The following is a 13552-nucleotide window of genomic DNA, read 5'->3' on the forward strand; positions in this document are numbered from 1 at the left end:
ATGCCTACACTGAGACTGTAATCTCCATAACTGCTTCATGTGCACCAAGCCCCCTTGTGGAATCCTGCTGAGAGTTTTTCTAGAAGCCTTCAGTTCTGAATCATTTAGTCTACCTGACGTTTGTAAAATAAAAAGAAACTAAGAGCACTTACTTGTTTCCCCCACCTTTGTGGGCCTTAAAAAAAAAATTGTGTGTGTATACACACACACACACACACACACATACACACACACACATATATCCCTGATTAAAGGGGACCAAGTTTCCCTTAGTTGAAACAGGAAAGAAAAACTTACAAATCAGAATCAGAAAATACCAATTTAAGAAGGCACCTAACTAAACTCAGATAATGTAAGCTTTTCGATTAAAAAGAAAAAAAAAAGATAACTCATGGCTCATCTGGGTTTGGGTTCTGGTTTTGGCCAGGGTACAAGAGTGAGCCAGTTTTTCTATCTGAAGTCTTTTCTAGAGGGATGTCAGCACCATTCAGCTTTCCCTGGTCTGTCACAGAACATCCTCTCGTCTACCTACACTTGTTGCTGGTATAGCCTACCCTGGCTGACCCAGTATTAGGTTGAACCATTGTGGCTTCCTCTGTCTCATTCTCCAGACTAAAGACTCTCCTAAAGATTACAAAACAGCAAGAACAGTGTCCTTTGGGGAAGTGAGGATGTGTGGTTAAACATATGGAACATACACATCCATCTACATTGCAGGATTGAGCCCAAACTATACATGCATTCACCACAAGAAAACAAACAGCAGGATTTTACAACTGAAATGTTGGTTTGTCTTCTCATCTATTTAAGAGTGAACCACTGGAACTTGGGGACAAGATGAGTATAATGATATTGCAGCCTATCTGTCCGCTACAGTTGCAGTTTTTCATGACAAGCATTCAAAGTGTTAACTAAAACCATTGAAACAACATACCTGCCATTAAAAACCTGAATCTAGAAATAATAACTCCATGAGTGTTTTGCACCTCCAGATGGAATGGCCTTGAATAAATGCTATGAATAGCCATGTTTGCCACTTGCCGTTTGCTGTTCTGTTAATCCTTATGCAGTCTCACAATTTTCTCCCTTCTTCTTCTGTCTCTCAATGGATTATTAAAAACTGAACACCTGTGTAGACGATGAACCAGCTGGGCCAATGTAAGTACTTTATTCGACATTGATTCAGTAGTTTCTGGTTGGGTTATTTTGTATTTGCTGTTTAATCAAAGGGCTAGCTAAGACTGTAGGGGAAGACAGTGAGTGGAAACACTGTTGCAGTGTAGACTTCTTAGCCAGACATGGAGTTGACTGATTGCCATTTGATTCCCAGGACAGGCCATACAGTTTTTTTAGTAGCAATACAAAGTGGAATACCATGCCAAAAAAATGTTTAAAATTCTGCACACCCCATACGTTTAAATTGATAATGTGGGGGAAATCACCAGTATATCTGAGACTTCAGGTTTTGTTAAAGTTAATTTCAAGCTCGACTGTAGCATGGATAAACGGCCTGGCTCCATTAAATTGCGTGTATCCAAGAGACAAAATTGCAAATTTTGAATCAATCCAAGATTAGCAGAATCTCCTAGAGTTGGGGACTAAGGAGTCAGAGGCAGGCAAACAGTGCCCAAATTATTAAGTGCCAGAGGGCACAGCACTGCCTGTATATAATTGAGTATCTTTTATCATTTGAGAAGAGATGGTGGTGTTGAGTAGAGAAAAAACTACTATTTCACCTTTATAGTAATTATAGTTTACAAATCAAAGGGAAAGTTACCGGTATATTGTCTGCCTTGGGAGTCAAAAGGATCTATTAATTTAAGGTATGTAGGCACTTTACACAAGGAATATTAATTGTGTATTAATATTGTGCAATAAAACTTCTTACTATACCAGGGATGGCAGTAAGTGGAAGACTCCCTGTATTTCCGTGTGTTATACTTTCAAAAGTTGCTACTGACCTTGAGTTTAACTCTTGTAAATGCAATTTTTCCTCCAAAGGAAAACCAACTCTACCAACAATCACAAAGATAAAAACTTGCGCCAGAGAAACACAAATTAAGTACTACTTATAATGTAAGTATGGCCTTCTTTAGAAATTTTAAAAAATTACATTCAAATGAATGTGCCTCTGTTGACCTTATTAAAAATTCTTCAATAGTTGGTGTTATGTTGCAAGATCTTTTAGTTGATTTCAAGAGCAGCCAATACTGGTGGAACAAGTTGTCTGTCCAGTGTAGCAGCTGGAAAGGAAGATTTTCAGCTGAGCTCTTTCACTTATTTACATAAATGCTTTTCAGAATATGTATGATGTTTCAAAACATCACTTTACCACTTTACTTACATCTTTAAAAAGAGGTAAAAATGAAATCGTCACCTTCGTAGGTGGATTATTCTCAGAGGCCAATTGGTCCCACTTTGCTTCTGAGGGCAAGGCGAGAATGGTGGCCAGGCACAGCTGGGCTGGAGTACCTTCCGGTTAGGCACATGGAGATCAGAATTCCACACCGCATCCCTGAGCATGCTGTTTGAACCACAGCTTTGTTTTATAGGCACTTGGTGTAGTCTTAATAGTGCATATTCTCTTTTAATTTCTAAATACTCCTCTTTCTTCACAGATCTTTAGGTTCCTGAAACTGGTGGCAACATGACCTGCTAAATTTTCTGCTTGTACCTCTTTGGTTCTTTCCCTTTCAAGTGAGCAGCACCATGATGACTATCTAAAGCATGCCTTATTTAGCCTCTCCTGTAAGGGTGACCTAGCCAGGTACATTTTAAACAATGCTTCAGTGTAGAAGGTGTAAACTATTTTGGGCTTGATGTGCTGTGAATGTTGTTTTTTTTTTTTCCCTTTGGTAGAATATTTAAATAGAAGTAAAAAGGTCCTCTGAGGATGGGATCATGCATGCACCGTTTTTTACTTAATGCAGCTGTTAAAATTGGCAAAGCTCTAAAATGCACTGCTGCCATCTAGTGATACATTTTTGTAAAGTACAGCAAAACCTACAGATATATACAGTATATAAATATATATATATATTTATATTTTTGGGGGTGGGAGAAATCCAAAATAAAATAAATGCTTGTTTCATTTTTAAGCTGCTGATACTCATTCCTTACTATATGTTGTCAGATGAGGAAACTGTTCAGTTCTGGTACATAAAGATGAGTAATATAAACTGAAATCTATAATTTTAAGGGCTTAACCTCTGACTTTGATAAGAAGCTGGAACAGTCCACTGAATGGATATAATGAACTGCAGTATATATGTAAGATTGCTTTTTAAGTGATTATTTTTTCTTTTGTTAAATCATGTAAATTCTTAAATCCTTTTGCACTGATGTGTTGAACCTAATTGTACATTCAATTAAGGCAAACTTTTATAATTTACCTTTTGTTTTCAATGACCTTGAAATGTTACAGCATGGTATTCTATGCAACTAGTTATACTTTGAGGTTGACACTGTATTTTTTCATCGAGTGTAGATTTTCACACCCGGCAGGGTTCTCACACGGTGCGTAATGGTAGATGCATGTACTTGTGTTTTGTGTAATTGTTGAAGTGCAATGATGTATAAAAAAGTGGATTCACCTGTTTTTAAAAATAAAACTGATAAAAGGTGTTGGAATAATACTCTTTATTCTAGTATCTTCTCTAATCTTAGGAGGAAGCATTTTTTCCATTGCGCTCAAGTTCCTCAGTTCTGTATGTACGTAGAATGTTAGTTGCTCAGCCCTGTCAGCTTTTTCAGTTCCTTTTCCACCTCTTCCACGAATGCTGGGAAATTCTGATCCATGAGGCACAAGCGTAGAAAGGGGCCTAACTCTTCTGTGTTCCATGCAGATTGTTCATAGACCACGGGCAGCTCCTCTGATGCCAGGAGAGACTGTGGGGATTCCAGAAGAGTAGTTTATTAGAGATTACAGGAGAAAGCAACAGCCTGAATAATAGAACACAGAAAAACTTTGCCTTAAGGAAAGATTTGGGAAACAGACACCAAAAATTAGTGTTAGCTTTGCAGAGTTCCTTTACATAATGATTCTAAATATACAAAGTGAGATAAACTTGTATCCTTAGGTATTTCAAGTATATTAATGAAACGATTTGCAAAGTTAAGATCCTGCTTCAATGAAGAGTATGGTGCTGATAAGTTTGTGGATTGATAAGCCTATTGATGAATGGACGCCACTAACTTAGTTCATCCTTCCCACCTTATAGGTGGAAGAATGGGTGTGAGCAGTTCATCATATGGAAACTGGGTTCTGAATGTCATACAGAGAGGTCACAAACTGACCATCCCAAGGACACAGTTATCTCGCTTTTTCTGGTCCTGTCCGTGAGGCTTGACAAGTAGAGGCATGTATCCATCACCACAATCAAGACAGAACATTTCCACCACCACCAGAAAGTCCCTCATGCTACCTGCTCTTGTCAGACCTTCAACCCTTGGCAACCATGATCTGTTTTCCATACCTTATAGTTTTGCCTTTTCCAGAACGTCATATAATGTGTGTTTTTCACATGCTTATTTGCCATTTGTATGCCTTCTTTGGTAACTTGTATTTTAACACCATTTGACTAAGCTGCCAATATTTAAATATTAGGAGAGTTCGAATAAAAGTCTGACTGAGCTTGGCAATTTGGAAGATAAGGTGACACTGGATCCACAGTCCCACGTGACGAAGATGGCTCCAGCTCTGTGTGTGGTTCAGTTACGTCTGGGCCTTTGACTCAGCCTTCTTATTCGCTCCTCATGTTAACTCTACTTAGATAGGTGGTTTTCTACCCTTTCCATGGATGGCATGGTTTGGTATATATGTATACAACTGACATTTCTCTAGGAACTATCTATAATAGAAATTGACTTTTCTAAATTCAAACCAGACTGTATCTAAAGGTAGAAAGAAGAAAATGAAAGTAAAATGGAGCCCTGTTCTCCAGTGAGAGCCACTGTTAACATGTCAGTGTATCTCCTTCCAAACTTACGTTGTGTGTTTTTACTACAAAAATCATGCTATTTTGTAGCCTTTTAAAAAACAATGTACTATGAATATCTTTCCATGTCAATAGATATAGACATCACTTTTAGTGACTACATTTTTATCCCGCCTATGGTCATAGCACTCTTTAACCACTCAGTATCCTTTTAGTGAATAATTACATTTCCAATTTTACTATAAAAAACACTGAAAAACATCCTTGTATGTATATTTGTGTAGATGAAATGGTATTATAGGTATAAGATATAAAGTTAAATTTTATCTGTATTGCTGAGTTGCTTTCAAAGAGTTTTACCAAACTTATATTCAAAGAACAACTTGTCTAGAAGGTTAGAGCAAACAAGTAACATATCTGAGCTCCCAGCCTGGTGCTTTTTCTTCTTTATACATGGTTCTTCTATATGATGTAAATAAACTGGGCTGATGTACACCTTTTATAGCAACTGATACTTCCTGAATAAGGACATCACACACTGCCTTGCTCATGTTTTTTTTCTGTGGCTCAGCCACTCTGAATCAGTTAACCTGTAACCCCAGTGCAGATATGAGGCTACAAACTGGGCACTATAACATCTGCCCTGTGATTGTCCATTTATTTTGAGTGAGTGGTGAGCCAGATGGAGAAAGCACCTGTATTTTCTTTCTCATACCACTGTTAGCACAGTTTAATAGATAAAAAGGAAATTCATCCTTGAATATTGATGAATTCCATGCAGAATTCTGTGGAAAGCACAGGCTGACAGCCTGGTGTTGAGCACAGCAGGTAATGCAGTGAGGAGGAAACCATCCTCAGGAGCTCCCAGCAGACCAGGCCTCAGGAACCCTGAGCCTGGATGAATAGTTCTGCAGGAGTCTTTCTTTGGTAACAGCAAACTGCAAGGGGAGAGGGCATGTCCGAAAGCAGTTCTGTGGTAACAGAGTTGAATCCTCCCGGGTCTCCACACATCCTTAGCTGAGATCCTCACACTGAATATCTGCCCCTACAGAAACTACCCTTGATATGACTCCAAATTCATATTGATACTTGTATTAGAAGAGTTTCCAAATTTCGTTTCCAAAATTAAATTGAAATTCTTACCTGTATTCCTCTTTCTGGGATAGGTGGTGAATAAATTCTTTATCTCACACATTTAAAGGCTAAAACACTATAGACCACTCTTCATCTTTTATTTCCTCAGGAGAATAGTTCTTCAGTATATGTCATCGTGTCTAATCTTACAACAAGGGTAGGTGGAGATGGCCTGTCTCTGTCTTTATCATCTTCTATAGCAACACTTTAAGTTACTGTTCTAGAACAATGGATTGAACAGAGGGATACAAATTCTTCAGGATCACTGTTTTTCCTGACACGAAAACTGAACATGGAAATAGGCCCTACCTGAGCTAACCAGGCCACTGAGGTCCTTCCTCTTGGAGTGCTTGTGCCAGCCAGTACCCACTGTTGCTGCTCCGGGTTCTGGTGTGACTGCAGTGAAACTACATACAGTTAGGCGACTGGCTGAACAGGCCATTAAAGAAGTGGAAACACATGCATTCACGTTCAAAGACAGAAAACATCAGTAAAAGTGGTAAGATCATTGTTGATGTAGTCTGTCCTGGTTTAAGCTTGGCTGTTACTTGATTTACCACAGTAGAGGTACAGACAGTTTAAATCTGAGGCGCCTGCCCTGTGCCTGGTGTTCCTTATGTCTCATAGGCTGGTAGTGCTTTTTCTTGTCCGACACCGTGGTGTACTTTTGTCTTCAGTGGACATTGCCCAGCTTCTGATAATCATGATTTGTCACCTTCTAAAAATTATTACTCAAGTAATAACATGTTCACTGCAAAAAAGGAAAATGGGAAAAAACCCTATAGCTGCAAGATAATCTTACATTTTTAATAAAAGTTTTAAAAATCTCATTTTAGACATTCTGAGGGAATGAGTTCTTCTGTTAGTAAAATTCCTAGATATCTTCATTCAACAATGTTTGTGCCTACTGTGTACTAGACACCGGGGTGATAAAGGGAAGGGAGCCACAAAGAACAAGGTAGAGGTCCGGCCCTCAAGAACCTACAGCCCAGTAAGAACTTAGCAAGTAAAACAACAATTAGAATGCAACCCAGGAAGTGCTGGAATGGAGGTAAATATAAGACTTAAGGCTTATAGTGGAGGGGAGTACAGGAGGGGTGTGTGCGCTAAGCATGAACGGTAGGAATGCTTTAGAGTCCGAGCTGCTTCAAAGGAACCTGTTACAGGAGGGGTTGTTCTCTAGCAGAACACAGGGGATGTTTTCTAGGCAAACAGTGAATACGGTATAGAAGGAGGCCTGGAGGCATAAGAGGCTCTGAGGGCTGCTGCTACCTAAAAGCACAAATTTTTCCAAGAGCCCCACCACTCCTTCCTAGCCACATGTCTGCAGGCCTGGTTATGTTTTGGATACATGTGGTGCTTGTAGTGCTAATCTCCAGACAGTTGTGAGCTAGTGGTATCACACAGGGAGAATCCAAGACCCTCCCTGGAAGGTGTCTCTGTCAGCAGCATGTTCTGACTGCCAGAAGTAAACGTTCTACATGGAAGCTGACTGTTGCTAGTTAGTGCGTATTAGCAGAAATGCATATCTGGAAGCATCAAAAATGGGGTGGCAGGACAGAGAGGAAGGAAAGAACAAAGAAAACGAGTCAAGAATACTAAAATAAATATGAGCAAAAAGGTAAGGGACTTTAATGAGTCTAGAATCCTTAGGCAAGCCCCATTTCTCTATTTAGTTTCCTTATCTGGAAAAGTCAGACTCTAGTGTTTCTTCCAGCTCTGATACTTGATGTTTTCCTAGGAGACACATCAGTTCAGCTCACACTGTGTTCTTCAAACAACTGGGAAAGACATCAACCAAAATTCATATGCCATACACACTGAACTATAGCCAAGTGCGATGGAAGCAGCTGAGGCTACTGGGGTGGCTCTAAGGATTGGACAGTCCTCTACCCAAGTGCAGAGAAATGGAAGGTTCTGTGCACACGGGAACGAGCCCCTGGCCACTTTCTGCTGGACTTGTGCTAACAGAGGAAAGAGTTCACCTAGGAACTGCCCCCCTCTCCGAGTAGGCTGGGTTGCCTTAGAAGCCCTCAGGTTGAGAAATACCTGGTTAGGCCACAATTAGCAAAATTACAAGGCTGAGGAAAAGTAAAAACAAAAGAGCCAGGAAGTGACTCAAGAAGTTGAAATAGAAAGACATGGAATTATCTCTATTTGCAAAGAAGACAATAACTGTTTTAGACAAAAGAAAATACATAGGCCAGAGCTTGCACCTCTTGAATTGGATTCTGAAAAAGGCAGCATGATAGCAAATTTGCACAGCAGCAGCTAAGGGCAAGCCTTAGGGGTTTTTGTCATTAGGAAGACTAGAATGTTCTAAGTAGTGCTTCACAATGTCTGCATGCTGGTGAATTAACCCAGTAGCTTTATCTTGTCTCTTGCTCTGCAGCATCAGACACACCATCTTATCATGGCCCTATTGACTCGTGAGTTCTTAACCCTCAGTAATAACTGACCAGGATGCTCATTTGTTCATTTGCAAGGGAAGGCAAATCTGAAAGGGTAACAGCACTGGCAGTAATAGTAATAATGGATCATGTTATTTAGATATTTGCCAGGTGTTGTCCTAGCTGCTTATAGACAGAATTTCAGTCTCACCATTTTACAGATGAGATTGAGTGACTTGCATGAGATCACGTAGCTACTAACAGGGCTAGGATTCAAACCTAGATCCATTTTGATTCCAAAGCCTGTGGTCTTTGCACAACACTGTGCCATCTCATCTACTCAGAACACCAAACTACAGATCAGAGGAAGACTTGAATACAGAATCAAGAAAAGACATGAAAGTTTCATCATAAGCAAGAAAGCACCTTATATAAGCCATTCCATCCCATTTGTAGAGAGGGGATTCTTAAAGAATACAGCAGCAGATGATGAGGCAAAAATGTTTTAAACTAGATCCAGGGTTTGTAAAAAACAAAAACCAGCTTTAGTGTTAAGACATGTTCACAACAAAAGTCAGGCAGAAACAAATGAAGGGGGAGAATTCTAAAACATCAAAGTTTGATTTGGCAAATTAAACATAGTCAAGAAGAAATCATACAGTATTTGTTTAAAGAAAAACACTTTATGATAAATAATGTAAATCTATGTTTGCCCCAGATAAACTATAAAAAGAAGGTGATAAAACAGCAAAGGTGAATTGTCTTGGCCCAGTGAGTTTAAGGGGAACTTCCAGGATGAAGTGATGGAAAGCCAGGTTTGGAAAATCATTACTCAAAATAGAAAATAAGAAAACCCAGCATGAAACTGGAATTTCATCCCAAGAGCAGAGGTAGCTTATGCTAGCAGCATGTGGGACTATGCCAAAGACATGCTAGAATATGTACCTCGAGGAGAAATTCTGTAATAAAGATTCTCAAACTTTTATCACAAGACTCCTTTACACTTACAGCTTTTGTTTTGAGTTATGTGTGACATTTATCTGTTAGAAATTAAAACAAAAATTTTAAATACTCATTTAAAACTTATAAAACCATTATAATGGTTATATATAACCATTATTATATTAAAAACATTTTAATGAAAACTATATTTCCTAACACAAAAATATAATGACTTTTGCAAATCTCTTTAATATCTAGCTGGACTCTCCTATCCACTTCTGCACTCAATCTGCCAACACATGTTGTTCTGGTTGAAGTATATGAAGAAAATCTGGCTTCACACAGATACATAGATGGAAAGTTTTTTTTTAAAATGGGTTTTTCAGGTAATTGTGGATACTCCTTGATATGACACCAAAACTCAACAAGTGGTAGTTTTTTAAAGGTTAGTTTCAAGATAGAATCTGAAATCACAGCAAGGAACTTTTTATACTCTGTTATATTAAAATCCTTTGGTCTAAGCAATCTCTGTACTGTTTTCCATAGCAGTTGTACCAATTTACATTCCCACCAAGAGTGCACCAAGGGTTCTCTTTTCTCCACATCTTGTCTTTTTGATAATAGCCATTCTGACAGGTGTGAGGATATCTCATTGTGGTTTTTTTTTAATCGTTTTATTTTTATTGAAACATGAATAAGTACAAAATAGTATAAAATACATGAAGACATAATGATACAATGATCACTTGAGTATCCACTATTGATTTTAAGATAATAAAAAACAGCATTAACTTTGAAGTCATTCTCATTAATGTTTTTTTAAACTTTTTATTTTATATTGGAGTATAGTTGATTGACAGTGTGATAGTTTCAGGTGTACAGCAAAGTGATTCAGGTATACATATACATGTATCTATTTTTCAAATTCTTTTCCCTTTTAGGTTGTTACATAATACTGAGCAGAGTTCCCTGTGCTATACAGTAGTTCCTTGTTGGTTATCCATTTTAAATATAGCAGTGTGTACATGTCAATCCCAAATTCCCCAACTATCCCTTCCCCCCGGTAACCCCTAGTTCATTCTCTAAGTTCGTGAGTCTGTTTCTGTTTTGTAAATAAGTTCACTTGTATCATTTTTAGATTCCCCATATAAGCGATATCATATATTTGTCTTTCTCTGACTTCACTCAGTATGACAATTTCTAGGTCCATCCATGTTGCTGCAAAATGGCATTATTTCATTCTTTTTAATGGCTGAGTAATAGTTAATTGTATATATGTACCACATCTTCTTTATTCATTCCTCTGTAGATGGACATTTAGGTTGCTTCCATGTCTTGGCTATTGTAAACAGTGCTGCAGTGAACACTGGGGTGCATGTATCCTTTAGGACTATGTTTTGCTCCAGATATGTGCCCAGGAGTGGGATTGCAGGATCATATGGTAGCTGTATTTTTAGTTTTTCAAGGAACCTCCATACTGTTCTGCATAGTGGCTGTACCAATTTACATTCCCACCAACAATGTAGGAGGGTTCCCTTCTCTCTACACCCTCTCCAGCATTTATTGTTTGTGGATTTTTTGATGATAGCCATTTTGACTGGTGTGAGGTGATACCATTGTCGTTTTTTTTTTTTTAACATCTTTATTGGAGTATAATTGCTTTACAAAGGTGTGTTAGTTTCTGCTTTATAACAAATTCAATCAGCTATACATATACATATACCCCCATATCTCCTCTGTCTTGTGTCTCCCTCTCACCCCTCTAGGTGGTCACAAAGCACAGAGCTGATCTCCCTGTGCTATGCAGCTGCTTCCCACTAGCTGTCTTTTACATTTGGTAGTATATATAAGTCCATGCCACTCTCTCACTTCGTCCCAGCTTACCCTTACCCCTCCCCATGTCCTCAAGTCCATTCTCAACTTCTGCGTCTTTGTTCCTGTCCTGCCCCTAGGTTCTTCAGAACCTTTTTTTTTTGACTCCATATATATGTGTTAGCATACAGTATTTTTTTTTTTTCTGACTTCACTCTGTATGACAGACTCTAGGTCCTCACCTACAAATAACTCACTACAAATAACTCAATTTCATTTCTTTTTATGGCCGAGTAATATTCCATTGTATATATGTGCCACATCTTTATCCATTCATCTGTCGATGGACATTTAGGTTGCTTCCATGTCCTGGCTATTGTAAACAGAGCTGCAATGAACATTGTGGTACGTGACTCTTTTTGAATTATGGTTTTCTCAGGGTACATGCTCAGTAGTGGGATTGCTGGGTCATATGGTAATTCTATTTTTAGTTTTTTAAGGAACCTCTATACGGTCTCCATAGTGGCTGCATCTATTTACATTCCCACCAACAGTGCAAGAGGGTTCCCTTTTCTCCACAGCCTCTCCAGCATTGATTGTTTACATATTTTTTTAATCTTTTTTTTCTTTTTTTATTCAAAGTCACAAAAATTATAATCATCCTCATCGGTTCACTCAGTCCCATGTAATTAATTTTTTTTTCATCTTGATCTTTTGTTAGCACTTTTATGAATTCATCAGTTTTCCATTAGAGTTCTGAAAATGCTTATTCATTCAATTCAGCAGTATAGTCAGTTACCAGAAACCTGTACTTGTCAGAGTCTTTTCCATGAATTCCTTGAAGATGAAACCCTTTTATAGGAACATTTTTGCAAAAGCATCAGAGTACACCCAGAACTGTCTATAAATGACAAAAGACTTAAAAATGACCATGGTTAAAGATTTGATGAAAGTTCATAATAATGCAATTGACAAGGAAATTTAGTTACTTCTGAGATATACATTTTTTTATAAGTTTATTTATTTATTTATTTAGGCAGTGTTGGGTCTTCGTTTCTGTGCGAGGGCTTCCTCTAATTGCGGCAAGTGGGGGCCACTCTTCATCGCGGTGCGCGGGCCTCTCACTATCGCAGCCTCTCTTGTTGCGGAACACAGGCTCCAGACGCGCAGGCTCAGTAGTTGTGGCTCACGGGCCTAGGTGCTCCGCGGCATGTGGGATCTTCCCAGACCAGGGCTCGAACCCGTGTCCCCTGCATTGGCAGGCAGATTCTCAACCACTGCGCCACCAGGGAAGCCCTGAGATATACATTTTAAATAGCTAGAATTATGACATAACATTATACCAGAACATATAAGAGTTTTAGTAATTTCATGTAATGTCTGAAACATTTATATTAACATATTTCCATACAAATAACCCAAAGAAAGTTTAGTATTAGTTGGTTTTTTTTGTTTGTTTGATTTTTTATACTGCAGGTTATTAGTCGTCAATTTTATACACGTCACTGTATACATGTCAATCCCAATCGCCCAATTCAGCACACCACCATCCCCACCCCACCGCGGTTTTCCCCCCTTGGTGTCCATACGTTTGTTCTCTACATCTGTGTCTCAACTTCTGCCCTGCAAACCAGTTCATCTGTACCATTTTTCTAGGTTCCACATACATGCATTAATATACGATATTTGTTTTTCTCTTTCTGACTTACTTCAGTCTGTATGACAGTCTTTAGATCCATCCACGTCTCAACAAATGACTCAGTTTCGTTCCTTTTATGGCTGAGTAATATTCCATTGTATATATATGCCACAACTTTTTTACCCATTCGTCTGTCGATGGGCATTTAGGTTGCTTCCATGACCTGGCTATTGTAAATAGTGCTGCAATGAACACTGGGGTGCATGTGTCTTTTTGAATTATGGTTTTCTCTGGGTATATGCCCAGGAGTGGGATTGCTGGGTCATATGGTAATTCTATTTTTAGTTTTTTAAGGAACCTCCATACTGTTCTCCATAGTAGCTGTATCAATTTACATTTCCCACCAACAGTGCAAGAGGGTTCCCTTTTCTCCACACCCTCTCCAGCATTTGTTGTTTGTAGATTTTCTGATGATGCCCATTCTAACTGGTGTAAGGTGATACCTCATTGTAGTTTTGATTTGCATTTCTCTAATAATTAGTGATGTTGAGCAGCTTTTCATGTGCTTCTTGGCCATCTGTATGTCTTCTTTGGAAAAATGTCAATTTAGGTCTTCTGCCCATTTTTGGATTGGGTTGTTTGGTTCTTTAATATTGAGCTGCATGAGCTGTTTATATATTTTGGAGATTAATCCTTTG

At 38.6% G+C, this 13552-nt stretch overlaps 2 protein-coding genes across 7 annotated transcripts in view; one reads left to right on the top strand and one right to left on the bottom strand.

Annotated features, from left to right (window-relative positions):
- NPTN (neuroplastin) overlaps positions 1 to 3633 on the top strand; it is a 65714-nt gene extending 62081 nt beyond the window's left edge. Inside the window, exons 6-8 of one of the 5 annotated variants that reach the window (XM_036841699.1) lie at positions 1149 to 1158; positions 2002 to 2076; positions 2619 to 3633. In XM_036841699.1, coding sequence (XP_036697594.1) covers positions 1149 to 1158; positions 2002 to 2062 — 71 coding nt within the window. In that variant the 3' untranslated portion in view covers positions 2063 to 2076; positions 2619 to 3633. Of the gene's footprint in view, positions 1 to 1136; positions 1160 to 2001; positions 2077 to 2618 lie in introns of those variants that run through there. The other 4 variants (XM_036841698.1, XM_036841697.1, XR_005018595.1 and 1 more) reach the window with 4 other exon arrangements.
- The window catches only part of REC114 (REC114 meiotic recombination protein), a 113434-nt gene continuing 102671 nt past the window's right edge, over positions 2790 to 13552 (bottom strand). The window contains exons 4-5 of one of the 2 annotated variants that reach the window (XM_036841701.1): positions 6381 to 6467; positions 2790 to 3888 (exon numbers count right to left, since the gene is read on the bottom strand). In XM_036841701.1, the coding sequence (XP_036697596.1) occupies positions 3724 to 3888; positions 6381 to 6467 (252 nt within the window). In that variant the 3' untranslated portion in view covers positions 2790 to 3723. The remainder of the gene's footprint in view (positions 3889 to 6380; positions 6468 to 13552) is intronic. The other variant, XM_036841700.1, reaches the window with a different exon arrangement.

The sequence above is a fragment of the Balaenoptera musculus genome, chromosome 2 (genome assembly GCF_009873245.2).
Source record: "Balaenoptera musculus isolate JJ_BM4_2016_0621 chromosome 2, mBalMus1.pri.v3, whole genome shotgun sequence".
Lineage (NCBI taxonomy): Eukaryota > Metazoa > Chordata > Mammalia > Artiodactyla > Balaenopteridae > Balaenoptera > Balaenoptera musculus.